This window comes from Bactrocera tryoni, chromosome 5 (genome assembly GCF_016617805.1).
Source record: "Bactrocera tryoni isolate S06 chromosome 5, CSIRO_BtryS06_freeze2, whole genome shotgun sequence".
NCBI lineage: Eukaryota > Metazoa > Arthropoda > Insecta > Diptera > Tephritidae > Bactrocera > Bactrocera tryoni.
This window is the reverse complement of record NC_052503.1, coordinates 5,264,944-5,281,054: the sequence shown is the minus strand read 5'-3', so window position 1 is coordinate 5,281,054 and position 16,111 is coordinate 5,264,944. Positions and strand designations below refer to the sequence as shown.

The 16,111-nt window shown below is 33.4% G+C and overlaps 2 protein-coding genes across 4 annotated transcripts; one reads left to right on the top strand and one right to left on the bottom strand.

Moving 5' to 3' along the window:
- Positions 1-1,098: 1,098 nt before the first annotated feature.
- On the top strand, positions 1,099-3,959 carry LOC120776458 (enhancer of mRNA-decapping protein 3). 2 transcript variants are annotated; one of them, XM_040107124.1, is made up of 8 exons: positions 1,099-1,191; positions 1,345-1,510; positions 1,568-1,840; positions 1,896-2,530; positions 2,597-2,819; positions 2,882-3,033; positions 3,098-3,182; positions 3,326-3,959. In XM_040107124.1, exons 2-8 carry the CDS (start codon positions 1,347-1,349, stop codon positions 3,549-3,551), a joined length of 1,758 nt encoding a protein of 585 aa, XP_039963058.1. In that variant the 5' UTR covers positions 1,099-1,191; positions 1,345-1,346; the 3' UTR covers positions 3,552-3,959. The 2 variants fall into 2 exon arrangements, with proteins under 2 accessions (XP_039963058.1, XP_039963057.1); XM_040107123.1 differs by having other exon boundaries at positions 1,099-1,510.
- Positions 3,952-14,946, bottom strand: LOC120776457 (multidrug resistance protein homolog 65). Of its 2 annotated transcripts, XM_040107121.1 has the most exons (12): positions 14,859-14,946; positions 12,795-13,151; positions 11,524-11,769; positions 11,257-11,428; positions 10,565-10,879; positions 9,974-10,430; positions 9,581-9,681; positions 9,127-9,508; positions 8,268-8,958; positions 7,815-8,111; positions 6,779-7,145; positions 4,197-4,754 (listed from the first exon to the last, which is right to left on the bottom strand). In XM_040107121.1, the coding sequence occupies exons 2-12, from the start codon at positions 13,097-13,099 to the stop codon at positions 4,197-4,199; spliced, it is 3,891 nt and encodes a 1,296-aa protein (XP_039963055.1). In that variant the 5' UTR covers positions 13,100-13,151; positions 14,859-14,946. The 2 variants fall into 2 exon arrangements, with proteins under 2 accessions (XP_039963056.1, XP_039963055.1); XM_040107122.1 differs by lacking the exon at positions 14,859-14,946 and having other exon boundaries at positions 3,952-4,754; positions 12,795-13,099.
- Between the last annotated feature and the right edge of the window lie 1,165 nt (positions 14,947-16,111).

The window sequence follows — 16,111 nt, the reverse complement described above, 5'->3', positions numbered from 1 at the left end:
AACGAAAAATGATTGTAATCCTTGAACCCTTTCGTCGAATTCATTTGCAGCATTCCTTAAAATACTGATTTTCCAACATCTTATGGTATTTCCCTGGCTACGATTGTTTTATAGTATAAAATGTTTGTTTTTACCCGAACTTGGTCTTTCCTTACTTGTTTAAACTTGTTTAAAGTCCTTTAGGAAAACGTTTCTCAACGGAGATAAATAGGTACCTAACTCTCTTGTCACTTGAAATTGAGAGCGCAAATCAATTACCCGGCTTCAAAATCACTAAAAAAAAAAAGGTAAAACAAGAAAAGGCGAAATTTAAAAAGTATTGAAATGTTTTGTCATGTGATGGTTGGGAATATAGATTTTTAATTGCAAATGATAAAAAACATTTATTAATTGACAGCTAACAAGTTTAAATCACTTTATGTATGGTTGAAAATTCAAAAATCAGAATCGGGTGTTTTCAATTAAATGCCCAAAATTTATTATTTTGTCAGATTTGGTTACAATGCGAAAACTTATAAAAAACAGACACTCGGACACTGGAAGGTTGTTGAACATTACTTTATTCCTAATTAAAAAAACTGACCGAATTGTACCCGTCAGTTATCGCAATTAAACATGTGTTGATTTGAAATATATAAAACAACTTTCCGCAAATTAACCGCGTAAAGGAAAAACGTTATTTTTGAACCCACTGTACATGCATATGTGAGCATGTGCTCTTTATTTTAGGTGTAAATGAGTATTTATGCATATATCCGATAACTTCCGTTATCGATTAAAATAAGAAGTGAGGTCTGTCATCAGATAAAATGGATAACCAAAAAAATGGTTTTAAAATATAACTTAGTTTTTGTCATTGATTAATAAAACATTACCAGTTTGCTAAATTTGCCAACTGCTTTTACGATAAAGATTGCACCAGTGTTACGGTATTTTTCGATATATGAATAATCGATTATTTATGTTATATTTTGGCGATATATTTCCAGAATGTTTTCTAACGGCATTATTGATGTTATTGTAATTTTTATAATTTATTAAAAGATTTTAGTCACTTTTTCGTATTCATTTTGCTATTCAGTTATAAATACAATACTTGATTGGATGAAATTTCATAAATCGCCTACAAATATCGATATTTTAACGCATCTCTAATATTGACTGCATAGTGGTTGGCTAATTTGCAGCCGGGTACTTAAATGAATTTTTACTTTTGAGATCAAAACCGCCTGCAACATTAAAAGCTTTATAACAAATATAATTTATCATTGTAAACATAAGTGAAAATATATACATATAGCACATATACCTAATATTTCTATTTACAAATCAAAAACTTTGAAGAAATGGGAGATGGTTGGCTAGGCAAAGCGGTTTCCATAGAGTGCGACGCAAATTTAGGTGTATTTCAAGGGGTTATCAAAAATATAACAGTAGACGTAATAACTATTGTACGAGCATTTCGGAATGGTATACCATTAAAAAAGCAAGATGCGGAGGTCAATTTACGGTATGTTTAAATATTTTCCCTTATTTATAGTCAAATTACGAAGTTTTGCAATTACAGATCAGCAGATATCATTAGTATTTCCCTTTTACCAACATTCAATGGACATAGTACTATCACAACCACTGATTTCAAAAAACCTGCTTCTGTTAAACTGCCAAATTTCGCAAATGCTGGTAAAATTGCACTGGCCTTACCTGAAAGAAATGATGTATTTGAAAGAGATCAGGCTTCCTCATTACCAAATAGCACTTTCCCAAAAGATGAGAATCCTGTTGGTGAACTCGCAAAAGGAATATCAAAAGTGAAAGTTGACTCTGGCAAATATCGAAGGTAAGTAAAATTTTAACATTTGATAATATGTAATTACTAATATTATATCCCATAGTGTACAAAGTTTGGAAAGTAAAGTATTTGACAATGGAAAAATGCATTTTAACTCCAGTGTTAAAGAGTTTTTCGGAAACTTGCTACCGCCAAAAGTCGAGGCTCGTTTGGGAAGTACACAATTTCCATCCTCACCAAATTCTGTGAATGTATATGATGTTGATAACTTTGATACTGCGAATATGGTGGGTGAAGAAGCGGCCTCTTGTTCCAAACCCATAGATATAAAATCAAAGAAAATCTTAAATGGTGGGTTCCCAAATGCACCCGATATTCCTGGTAACGGAAACGGAAATACAAAAACGCGATATGTTAATAACGGTTCAAATAACAATGGCAATAATCGTAAACAAAGAAAACAACTTAGAAAAGATAACATGAAACATAGCCAAACATTTGGCACGTCAGTCGATGATCCGCTGATACATGAGGATTTCGATTTTGAGGGAAATTTAGCACTATTTAACAAACAAGCCATTTGGGACATAATTGAGTCTGAGCAAAAGCCAGACTTGGTGCGTCAAACTTCAATATCAATGCAAAAATACCGACATGATGAGAATATATTGGTCAGTGAACCTGTAAGACTGAGACAAATTGAAAATATGTTCGATGGATCTACGGATTTTGTTACGGGTGAAGAGTACTAGAGTAAAATTTCGTGAAAAATGTGTTAATGTTAATAAAATTAATGTATTTTAGATGAAGGACTAATAATACCAACTATACCATATTTTGTACGTGCAAAAATTGAAAATATAGCTGAAAAAGAAGGACTTTCCCTCCCACGACAATTGGACATACTTGCAAGAGGAGTAACTGATCTCGCCATATTAATATTAGGAGGCGCTAGGAGACTTACACCAACCAACTACCACCAATGGCCAATAGTTGTAATAATATGTACAAAATCAATTAATTTAAGGTCAGTAACATTGTTTTATAGCAACTGTATTCTGACACATGTATTATTATTAATTTCTAAAGGAATAGTGATATTGGTGCTGCAACTGGACGTCAAATGGCGTCGCATGGTTTAAAAGTGTTACTTTATATGGAGAAGGAAAATACAACTAACAAAAGCAGGGAAATTGGTCTCTTCAAAGCTACGGACAATGTTATTGTTTACTCCGTCAATGGTACGTTATATAAAGAAAGTGTATATATGTATCTGCTGAACACGTAACGCTGTTTTTTTTATAGAATTGCCAACACCCGACCTTGTAATCCTATCTACGGATTCAAAAAATTTAAATGGCCAAGTACGGAAATGGTTGAGCGAAAATAGGTGAGTATCAAGTCTGGTTTTTATATATCTGTTTGCAAATTATTGAACACATTTTTCAAAATGAAAAAAAAAAATAAGTTGCCATTCCTAATAGAGCTTCTTAGTTATCTAAAATTGAATTATTATAAACTTTCTTTTTGCAGAGCATCTGTCCTTGCAGTAGACCCTCCCCCAGATGGGATTGAAGATGTTTGCATAAAATATGCTATCTTACCGATATTACCTTTAAATGGCATTTCATCTAATAACTACGGAAAATTATATTTATGTAATTTAGGCATACCAGATAAATTTTATCGTGATGCTGGGATTAAATACAAAAGTCCCTTCGGCCACAAATTTGTGATACCAATACACTCAAAGGATTGAGGAGATGTTATGAAACGAAATGTTCAAATAAATTTTTACGCATGGGAACAAATTTTAATATAAGAAAGGATATTCCATAGCCCAGCTGAGGATAAAATCCATATCTTCGGCAGATAATTTTTTTAACTACCACTAAAAGCTGAATTGTTACTTAAGAGATTGACATCTTGGTATTCTTTTCTTATAATCACCTAGTGATCACAAAGGAAATTTTTTGTTAGCTTCCAAAAATGTACATTTCAAATGTTATTTTAGTATTAAATTTACTTGACAACCATAGATTAATTAAGTAAGCAATATCCAAGCTTTTACATTTTTATTATATGCAACAATTAGCGGTCTTTATGTTTCTTTCAAAATTGTTAATTTCATGCAAACCTGTCAAATAAAATTGTCCACATTGTTTAATTTTTTGTTGTATTTATTGTGTTTTACTTGTGTATGCACATACATATGTCAAAGTAAAAAGCTTTTGTAGCATCAAAATACGTACATATGTACATATATTGCATTTTTTATCTTTACACTTACTAAACAAAAAAGCATACATTTAAATATACATAAAAATTTAATATTTTCAAGCACATCGAATTCATCACGTTAAAAATCCTTCATACAATATCCCCTAATCTAATTCACCAAGAATTATTTTTCGTGACTCTGCATTTTGTGAAGCTTTGAATAAATTCCATTAAGTGCAATAAGTTGCTGATGGTTTCCAATTTCTACTATTTTACCATTTTTCAAAACGCAAATTACGTCAGCATTTTGAACAGTTGATAGGCGATGTGCTATAACTATACACGTTCGTCCAGTACATGCTACATCTAGAGCTTGTTGCACCAGCTGTTCGCTCTGCAAATCTAAAGCAGATGTTGCTTCATCTAATAGCAAGATTTTGGGGTTCCGCACTAAAGCTCGAGCTATTGCAATCCGCTGCTTTTGACCGCCAGATAGTTGAGTACCTCGTGCACCTAAGCGTGTGTCATATCCATTTGGCAGAGACACAATGAACGAATGCGCATTGGCACACTTCGCGGCTGCTATTATTTCATCCATTGACACTTTGCGTGAATTATCACCATATGCGATATTTTCTGCAATTGTTCGCTCAAAGAGAGATGGCTCCTGTGAGACAAGTCCTAGTATTCTTCTCAAACCTTCGATTGATACATCCTTGTGAATGTCGTCGTCGTTCAATCTCTTAAATAATACATTCATATCATAAATATGTTAACATATACATTTTATAACTCATATTTAATGACAAAGATAATTTATTATACATACAAACAATAAATAAATACAAATTTACGCAAATATGTTTATTGAAATATTTAATTTTACTACCAATGAAGTTTGTAATACTACCAAGGCAACTTGGGTGAGTTTTATTTATACATACATATGTACATATATACGCGAGCAAGGCCTTCAGCTTTTTAGATCTGAAATTTTGCCCACGTCCTTTTCTCCCCAAGAAGCTGTTCTATAACATATAGGGGTCATATAAACTGAGGGCTCAAATAGGTACATGCCTTTGTAGATTTGTCTATTTGGTGATATTTCTTAACAAAATTTTGCACAGATTATTATCCAAGCCAATGGTAAAATCTCTGAAGAAATTGTTTATATAGGACTACTAAATCATATAAATACTACTTACAAACTGATCGATCAAAATCATTCAGATAAATTATTATGTAAGAAATGCTCCAGTAAAGGTGTTCCCACTTAAGCGCTTTACCGTTATATACATACATATTTGAACAGCTGAAATTTAATTTGGACCAAATAAAGTCGTTGGCCGATGCAAATCGTCGAATAACAACTCAATAGGGTTCAAGAAGTTCTTGCCCCATATACATACGTGCATATACTTATGTATGTTTAATTGGTTCATTCAAATGGTTTAGGGTCTCCGTTTCATAATTTCGGATCATTTCAATATTTCGGAATTCAACAAAGAAATATAAATTATATAATATTTCCAACGGGTTATCCAAGTAGAGGTTCTTTTTTCAATAACCTTTTTTTGACGGATCACGCGTGAGTCGTTTCAAGCCATGTTATTTTTGTTCTGTGTCGTTTGGCTTTTCATCGTGGTAAGACTTACGCCTGAACAACGTTTCCCAATCATTTTTATTACGAAAATTCACGTTTTGTAAAACACGTAGTGTGGAAAATATAGCACCGTGGAGAGTCGTTTCGGCGCTGTTCGCAGCAACTCGGACTAACGTATGAAATGAGTTGGCGCATTGAAAATACAGCTTGTGCAAGAATCGAAGCCGTTCGATCTTCCCAGCGGCATCGCTTCGCTCTATAGGCTCTTGAAAACTTCCAAGAAGATTCGACGTTTTCGAGCCAAATTTTTTTCAGCGATGAAGCCGCATTAAGACGAAGAGCAACCTAAAAAGATTCAGAAATGTCATTCCTATCCAGAAAAAATAACGGTTTGGTGTGGTTGTGGGCCGTTTGAATCATCAGTCTATATTTCTTCATTCCATATTTCATTATTCATTATCGTGACATGATAACCGACTATTTGATGCCTGAAGTCTCGGCGACAATTGGTTTCAACAGAACGGCGCCACTTCCCACACATCGCATCAATCAATGGATTTATTGAGGGTACACTTGTGTTACCACACTCTCTTCGATTCAGGCCTTGGAGTAAAACATTAAGCCTGTCAGTCGACCGTTACTAATCGAAATACTCGAACGAGTCATCGAAAATCGGACTCAACAGATGAACTATCTGAGACGCAAACGCGGTCAACATTTGATATATTGAATTTTGAAGAGATAATCTTCAAAAAATAAACGCCAAAGAATGTTCTTTCGAATGATTATAAAAAATACCTATTAAATTTGAAGTTTCTGTGTTTTTTTAGCAGTAGGGAACCTCGAAATGAATTCCCCTTTATTTGTTAAAGCCTTATACGAATAGGGAGAGTTTGGAGTCATTCTCTATATAGTGTTGGCAGGATTTTATAGGGAGAAAACAAATGAACCACAAACATTTATTAAAATTGGTTAATTTTTCAGTTCCGCTCAAATAATTTTAATTATCGGTTTAATAATTAACTAAAAATCTAATTTTCACCTACGTCGTTTAAGAAGAAATACCGTTCAAAGATTACAATTTTTACAAATAAGTTGAGTTTCAATATAATGAAACTGCTATTCTTAATACAAAAATAAAGGGAAAAGAAAATTAAACTTACAATAGTGCCACTGTCTGGATCGTATAAACGCATTAACAGTTGTATACACGTAGATTTTCCACAGCCGGAACGTCCAACCAGAGCAACAGTCTTTCCCTTTTGCACTTCCAAATTTAATCCGTTTAAAATTTTGACATCCGGTCGTGTGGGATATTTAAATTCGATATTTGAAAATCGTACACCTTCGAACATTATTGGGCCTTTCTCTGCGGTCGTGTTCTCTCGTCCATGAGGAGATAAAACTTTTGGCGTACGATCTAAAATTTGGAATAGCCGATGGGCCGCTACTAGAGCAGCAGTAAAGGCCGGAGCGAAGGCTAATGATTGAGCTAACATCATGGACCCATATAAAAGTGTTTCAGATACTCTGCAAATTGCAATTATACATATATAACAAATACAATAAGTTTCAAACGTGATAATGAACAAACAGTTATTTAAAACAAGAGTTTGAATGTGAATTAGTGACAATTTGCTTAAGGTCTTTTACGTATCACAAACTAAATTATGGCAGACTTATGATCTAATATAATACAATATGTGTTTACATATAGAACAAATACATGCATACATATGTAAGTTTGATAAATATTATTTATGAGAGCGCATGTGTGTAGCTATTAAAATTAGTCGTTTTGAAACAAAAATAACAGAACTTGTAAAGATTCGAAATTTATATTTCATATACATACATACATTTGTATGTATATTATATTAAATGTTCTCTTTTCTATTGTTTAATAACCCAAATTTGTTGTAAACACTCCTTTAACGTAAAATATGTAGTAATATTTGTACATAATATAAATACCACTGGTGCCCGAGGATCGTAGAGAATCGTTAAATCAGCAAACCATTGTTGTAGGGCACCGACCTCCGTGAGAACTCCGAGCTACGGAGAAATTGCTCCCGATCTCCCCCCGTCTCTCCTTTACCAGCAGCCATGCAGTTTTAGTTCATAATGATGTATTTAAGTACATGCACGTGCATGATTTCACTTAGTACATACAGGATATATATACATATATTAACATACTTGATAATATCTTGGAATGGAACCTTTCCTTCTGACACTAACACTCCCCCATAGCAAAGGGCTGCTGCATAAGCAAAGAATACGAATGCTTGTCCAGATGCATTGATCAAACCTCGATACTTTAACTTTTGTCCGATTATTGACCTCACTTTGTCAATTTCCAAATTATAACGTTCGATAATCTGAGCTTCGCGCCGCAAACCAGCGATTGTTCGAATATTCGATATAGCTTCTGTTGCAATGCGAGACGCCTCCTCCAAAGCTGTCTTCTCGTGTACCAAAGAAGCACTCATGAATCTAAAATAAAAACGAAGGAAGCATATCTCAGACCGGTATATACTACTTATTATTTATAGACCGAAAGATCTGAGTTTATTACAAAAGTTTTAATATAAATATATACAAGTATATTCATATAACTGATTCCCTATGCATCAAATCTAATTTACTTACTTGGATTCAAATATGATGGATCCGATTATAACGGGGCAAGCGCATACACACACTAAAGCTAGCTTCCATGAATAATAAAGTGATAACGTTAATGCGATAACAAAGTTAGAAAATGCTTGCAGTAAACCGCTTAGTGGATAGCCAATAGCGCCTTGTACACCGGAGGCATCGCCGGTTAATCTCGCTGAGAGTGAGCCCACAGAGTTAGTTTCTTGGTCGAACCAAGCCGCTTCTTGTCGCATTATCGCCATAAACGTCATTGAACGCATTCTTGTTGTTAACCATACACCCGCATAATTGAACAAATATGTTTGTAGAAAGCAGCCCACACCAGTTAAGACGCCCAATATTAAGCAGTAAATTGATAGAAGCGAAGTGCGATGCAAAGCAACTTCTTCGTCAGGTTGCGCTAAAGCGGCATAAAATTCTCCAAAGATTACCGAAAATGCTGGATAAGTGAAGCCAAACGCTATCGCACATGCGGCACCGAAAAGAAGCATACACCACTCCGGGCGTGCAATCTTCAAAATTCGCCTGAACGTTAAAAAGAAGTTTCCTCCAGAGTCATCATCATCTGTTGTTTTCTCTTTATGATTTGCATGCAAGACTGGGTGTTCATATGAAATATGATTTTTGTCCAAATTTATTAAATCAGTTTCGAAAGATTTCTCGAACGAGCTGACATTAATTTCTGTAAAAGGATTTACATTTTTTTAAATTGCTCGAATGGGAAATAGTTTTTAGCACTTGACGCATTATTTTTGAAATCGGATGGATGGCCTTTAAGGTCCCATTTAAGTCAAATGGCATCTCGATTATTCGCTTAACATTCACTGATTCGTAAAACTATCCTACTTACTCTTCTCTTCCATTGCATTGTCCTCAGTAACATCCGCTACATTAATATCACCTGCGCGTACCATATTACAATACATTCCTTTCAATGCTATGAGATCCTCGTGAGAACCCTCTTCGAATACTTTGCCTTCATGTAAGAATACTATTTTATCCGCTCCGCGTATAGCTGATAACCGGTGAGATACAACAATGGTTGTTCGACCTTTGCTTACCAAGTCCAATGATTGTTGTATATCTTTTTCGGAATGATAATCTAGTGCAGATGTTGCTTCGTCCAGCAATAGTATTTTTGGATCCTGTATGAGAGCTCGAGCAATAGCAATGCGCTGCTTTTGCCCACCGGAGAGCTGAGATCCCTTTTCGCCGATAACAGTAAGGTAACTCTAAATATTTGTGAAATTAATGAAGCAATGTTTTCATAAGATAATATATACAATAACTGATTTAGTAATCACCTCAGGCAAACTGCAGATAAATTCATGTACACCAGCAGCTTTGGCTGAAGCCTCTATCTCTCGTTGAGTAGCGGTTGCTTTGCCATAACTAATATTATCCGCTACACGAATAAGTATTTTTTATTAATTTTTGATTCCGATATGGTATATACTATATATGATATGTATCAAAATATTTTAAAGTAGCTTTAGTCGACTTAAATTAAGGTACTAAAAATTTTATCTTTTTTTCCGAAGTTGAAACTCCCGACTCCAATTATTTGATAGCAACATAACGTCGGTACTCCATCCCCACATATGTACTTATATGTGTGGGACATTGAATTGTGTGGGCATTGAATATACAACGAAATCATTCTTGTTATATAAAATGAGTTTATTTATTATATTTACCTATAGTTCCTTGAAATAATACCGGTTCTTGACCAACCACCGCCATATTAGATCTCAACCAATGAATGTTGTATTTTTTAATGTCCAAACCATCTAAAGTAACTGAACCGAAAATTGGATCATAGAAGCGCTGCAAAAGTTGAATACAAGTTGATTTTCCGCAACCAGATGAACCAACGAGAGCTACAGTTTGACCTCCGTTAACTTTGAAATTCAGCCCACGATGGACAATAATATCTGGGCGAGATGGATACCGAAAGAATACATCTTTAAATTCAATCTCTCCCCGCAATCCATAGTTAAGTAGTTTGCCATCGCTGGATAATGGGTCAATCTTTGATTTCGTATCGATAACTTTGAAAATATTTGTGGCCGAACCTCGTGCAGTAGAAAAGGATTCTAAAAATGGTGCCGTACGTGCAATATTATCAGCACCAACAATAATTCCAAAAAATGCCTAGAATTTGTAGAGTTCAAAAGTAGTGGGTATAATATGTATTGATTTTAAATTAAGTAATAATTTAATGAATTTGCGAATATTTGATCAAAAAATGTTTATATGCTGTCTTATTTAATGTTAACAGTACTTACTATCATTAAAATTGCAGGAGTATACTCCTTGTCTTCCAAATTTCTATTTTCAAGAATTAAGTTAACGCCATACCAGAATGCGCCAGCGCAAGAAAGAAAGAGCATTGATTTTAAAACACCGTCACTAAATCCCGAGAACGCACCCTTGCTTTGACTGGCCTTTCGAGCAGGAATCAAATAGTTATCATAGCGTTCGGATTCCTTTTTTTCCGCACCAAAGGCTACGACAGTTCGTATAGCAGTAAGAACTTCCTCCACAATGTTTCCGGCTCCGGCATAAGATTCCTGTTCTCTTTTGGTTAGCTTACTTTGATACTGTGAAGCATCATATTCGATACAAAAAAATTGACAGTGGAAAATTAGAAGACAATTTGTTAGCGCAGTTAGATATATGTATGTATGTACATACTAGTATATAAATAAATATTTTTTTTTATTAAATATATTTAGCGAAATTTAAGTCGCAGTAATGTAAATTTGCTCTCATTTTTTATCAGGGTGGTCCAATTTTTTATTATTTAGTATTGTTAAATACAGAACTGTACTGAATTGATGGTTATTTATTTTTTTATTTTTTTATTTTTTTCTAAATGCAAAACTTTAAAAACTCTAAATATTATAGCGTTTGATATGGAAATTTCAGTTATTATAAAAAATAATAAGTTTAATACCTCGATACTGGTTTTTCTTACCTTTCCCACAAAATAATTCAATAAAATAACGATTGGTATATATACACTGACTGCCAATGTGAGCTTCCAACCATAAGCAAACGATATGCATATTGTTATAATAAATCCAAATATGAGGTATAAGAAGTGGGCAACCTTCTCGGACATTCCGTCCCTGACTTTCTCTACATCACTAAATTTATAAATAAACAATATACCCATAAGATCATTGAAATAATTAATGCATATAAAAAAGGCGCAATAATTTCAATTTTCCAATCTACTCACTCTATTATTTGCTGCGTGAAGTTTTGTTTAGTTGCCATGTCATGCCACGCAATGTCTTGTCTAATAACAGATTCGAATAATATTTTTCGCATCCGCGTTACTTGTCTCAATGCCACAAAATTAAAAATATCCACAGTTAGAACACCCGATATCAGCATAATTATGGATGTTAATGCCAAAAGAATGCCATAAGAAATGGAATCATTGTACAACTCCGACATATTCTCTTCGTTTGTTGCGTTCGTTCTGAAAATTAGTTTGGCTACATTTGGACCTACTATATATTTACTTTGTACTTGAGGTGTGTTCAAAAAGTATGAAGACATTCAGAGAATGTTTCAAGGCCGAAGCCGAACCTGTGTACAGGATTTGTCCGGAAAGTAATAGGACAGAGTCGACTTAAAAAAATTTATTGAACCAATAGTTACAATTCTATAAAAACTTTCAAAATAGGTTCCTTCTGCGCCGATGCAGCGCTGCCAGCACGATTTCCAAGCATTGAAGGCGTCACGGAAGACATTCTCCGGAATAGCCTTGAAAGCCGAGGTGCATGCTGCTTGGCCTGGTGTCACCGAAACACACCACTTCTTGCTAAAGCAACATCTTGGTAAGCCTGCTTGATCATATCAAACGTCTCGGTCGCAGATTTACCGAGTTTCACATAGAATTTAATCGCGTACCTCTGCTCTAACTAACTCTGTATTTTTGTTTTGCACCACTCACTGTTTGTCCTGACTCTCCAGATGCTCGGAGACATCTAGCACTATTTTTGAAACACCCTCAACCGAATCCAGTCGGTGCCCGCTCGCTCCGAAGTACAGTCGGCGGTCCTATTACTTTCCGGACAAACCTTGTACATATTTATTACCAGTTTGGTGTTTCAAAAATTGGCGAATGCGTTACAGAGTGAATAATATTTCGCTAAGATGGCATACAATTTGTTAGATATGTTGCGATCTGTTAAATGACGACCTCAACTGAAGCCTTTCTTTCTCTTAATCATAAGCATTTCGAAAACAAAACCCAATTATTTCAATGGAAGAGCTTAATCTAATTTTTATGTCCTAATTGGGGTGTTATAAATTCAATACTGAAAGGTATTTACGAAACACGTACTTTTAATACTCGTATATACTCTTTGAAAAAAAAAACGTTGCCCAAATTGTAGATATAGTTTCTTAAAGATTTACCTTGAAGCTGCCAGCTTGAATTTGGCGTTAACTGTTTTGAACACACTTCTCTTTTGAATACATGACATTAAAAAAACTCACAGCATTTTGCCTCCACTGAAAATGGGTAGTGCATACGTTTTAGAACTGGTACCAATTGCCAATGTGCGATCGACTAACATTGCGGTAAATTCACTATAAACTATTACCACTGCTGGGAGTGTAAGCGCTTTTATAAGGGACATTATTAATCCAATAAATAGTAGAACATTTTCAAAAGCCGATGAAAATCGATATAGTTTGAAAAAACTTATGGTTCGTTTGCTTCCATGCTCCCATTCGTCTGAGTATTCTTCCATACCCGCGGATGTCCTTTCGTCATAATCGTTTTCATCCTTTCCATTCATTTTGATTATTCTATATGTGTATTCTGCAAAATTAATGTGGAGGCACCGTCACCTAAAATACAAAATAACATAACATCGCTTTTCATAAGTTTAGAGGAGAAGGAAAACACGTTAAAGTAGGAACTTCTTGTCTTGAAACAAATTTGAATTTTGGATATAACTTGGTTATATCAGACATTTTTATGATACATACGAATGTGTAATATAATGTAAAGGATCGTAATTAATAAAAAATTTAATTTCATTAGTAACTTTTTCTCGATACGTTCTTTGCGTTTTAGGTGACGATATTTGATATTTTGAATTTGTTTGTAGTCAAGTAAACAAATTCTATAAATTTAAATATTCTTTCTACTCCCCCGCACGCTAAAACCATTCATAGAATAACATAGTCATCGATTCTGAAGGCTGTGAGGCTTGCGAATCGAACAAAAAACTGATATAAATCAAATGTACTGCCTTTCAGGAAATAAGTATGTTATTTCTTATATTAACATGTAAGTGTTTGAAATCGGCTTAAGTATATCCAAATATCAATCAAATTATCACCAAAAACTAATTTTGTTCAAATGTAGACCCACTACAAAGTGGTTTCAATTAAATTTGTCAAAAATTGTTTGAAATGGTAAAAAAATAAAAACATTTAAAGTAACGACAATTACGTTTGCTTGAGAAATTACCGCATTCGTTACGCATAGATCTACCACTACAGTTGTAATCATGTATTGACACATTCATTCCAAATCAATTAATTTTTTTCTTTCTCTCACTCTAACGTTTAAGGTATTTTTTCCAGAGATGTGCACCGAAACTATTGAACTTTGCCACTAATTTAAATTAATTGACGGCAATGGCCAATGCATAATATTAAAAAGAGTAATTCTAAATATTTTCACATAACTTTTGCAAATATTAAAAAGGTAAAAGAGGATAGGAGCGTATGCACCTTCGGCCCCTAGCTCCTCTCAGTCTATTTGCCACCCAAAATCGTGCAGTATTGAATATGATTTTTAATTTAATTAATATTTGAGGTATTTGAGAATAATAATTTCTGTGTGAAAATTCTTCTGCGCACAAAAGTTAATAATAAATATAAATGATTAAATAGTGATAATGAAGTTAAATGTTGATTATGACATTTTTATAATAATTTAGTTTAAATATGCATTCTGGTTTTCGATATACAAGTTAAACATTTGTGAAAAATAATAACACTAAAGTTTTCACAATTTATTTCTATTGTAAACGCCACTAATTTTATCGAATTATCAAAAATTTTGAATAAGACGCGAGTTTGCATTTTGTTTATTAAATTGATACTTTTCTTTTTTTATGTGATATTTAAATTATCTTATTACTGAATATAACGCGAATAAGCGTCATAAGATTGTTAATAGCATATCTGGATATTGTGTTCATTTCCTTACTTGCCCCGATGTTATTTGCATTACACGGCTATTTGAATTTTCCTAATAAAATAAAATATTTTTATATTATTTATTTAATATTAGTTTATCATTCGTTTACAGATTACACTTACAGATATTAGGATATTTAACTATGAAACTCGGTAAACAAGTGCTTAAAAGGAATTGTTTTTAAGGATTCTGGAATTACTCTAAAACACTAATATCCATGCACTAAACAGAAAATAACAAAGATAGATATGTATAGATGTAGATGGTTTTTCCCACAGATTTTACTTGTTTAAAAAATCCTTTCTCCGTTTAAAAAATCCCGATTATTTGGTTTTTCTTACCTATGTACACTTTAATATTAAAGAACTGACCCAAGTGACTACTTTCCACGAACTGATCACTTAATGTGAGAAATAAAATTGTCTAAGCATCTTTTTATTCGTTAACAGTGTTCGATTGTCTCAATCAATTCATAGTTTTATTTACTCTCGCATTCTGAAGCTTTAAACAATAAAGCAAAATTAATTTGCTTGCTAAAGACAATTAATTAATTAAAAAAAGTATTTTTTAAGAAGTGATCACAAATCTTTTTTATTTAAGTCTTCTGCATCAGCCTCTTCAATATATGATAATAAACAGATAAATAGCGCCGCTTGATAGATAACTTGATATATCGCGGATAAAGCATGAATATTATTGGATCTTTTTGTCTTACAACATAAGTAGTATTCAGTGTACTATAAGTAAAAACAAAAATTAAAATGGCAGACAGGCATTAGCTATTAATTTTTGTTATTCTTGTTTTGCAAGTAAAGTTCCACCTCCTAAATTCTGAAGGAAGTATTTAACATAAATCTAAAATTCGGTTTTGGATCATGCTGTAATCCATTGAATTACAAGAGTAGTGTTAGTGTTTTAATATTTTCCTGACCTTCTTTGCTCTGAAAATCAAAAGTAAAGCGAATGGACCTTTTGCGCTTTTAATTACATAATTATCTTATTGGATTTCTTTTTGGAAATTAGCAATACAGTAGCTGCGCCCTGTTACTTTATATAGTCCAATAATAGACATTTGACAGATATGTATTTGAGACATGGCGTAGTGGGAAAAATATTTCTGCAAAAAGTTAAAAATACATTTTTATAACTTCATACCAAAGAAGTCAATAGATTAATTCTCAATTATAATAAAATTAATTAATTATAAAATTGTAAATAACGTTTATTTTACAATTTTAAAATAATGTGCTCATTTTTTCGTGCATAAATGATGTCATAGCATATAATATAATGGCAGAAACTACGTTTGTGCAGTAGCTGAGAGCTGAAGGCCCCCCTTTTCACACGTACTGCATAAATATAATATTTATCTGTTGTTAAGAGTGATATAAAACGGCTTATTATTCAACAAAGATCCACTAAATTGGCGCTTGATTGGATGAATTACAGACACCACTACTCTAGAATAAATTCAAATCGTATCAAACCATCCTTTCCGTCATCGCTTTCATGTAATTATATCATTCCATATATCAGACTTCGCATTGGCCACTCCATTATCACACACGCTCACATACTAAATGGCACTCAGATC

Bases quoted from the DNA above. Each gene is read 5' to 3' on its own strand.
- LOC120776458 (XM_040107124.1), top strand. From the start codon at position 1,347: ATGGGAGATGGTTGGCTAGGCAAAGCGGTTTCCATAGAGTGCGACGCA. The intron at 1,511-1,567 runs GTATGTTTAAAT...TTGCAATTACAG, and splicing joins GATGCGGAGGTCAATTTACG to ATCAGCAGATATCATTAGTA. The intron at 1,841-1,895 runs GTAAGTAAAATT...TATATCCCATAG, and splicing joins GACTCTGGCAAATATCGAAG to TGTACAAAGTTTGGAAAGTA.
- LOC120776457 (XM_040107121.1), bottom strand. From the start codon at position 13,099: ATGAATGGAAAGGATGAAAACGATTATGACGAAAGGACATCCGCGGGT. The intron at 9,682-9,973 runs GTAAATATAATA...TTATTCGTGTAG, and splicing joins ATTATTTCAAGGAACTATAG to CGGATAATATTAGTTATGGC. The intron at 8,959-9,126 runs GTAAGTAGGATA...ATCCTTTTACAG, and splicing joins CAATGCAATGGAAGAGAAGA to AAATTAATGTCAGCTCGTTC.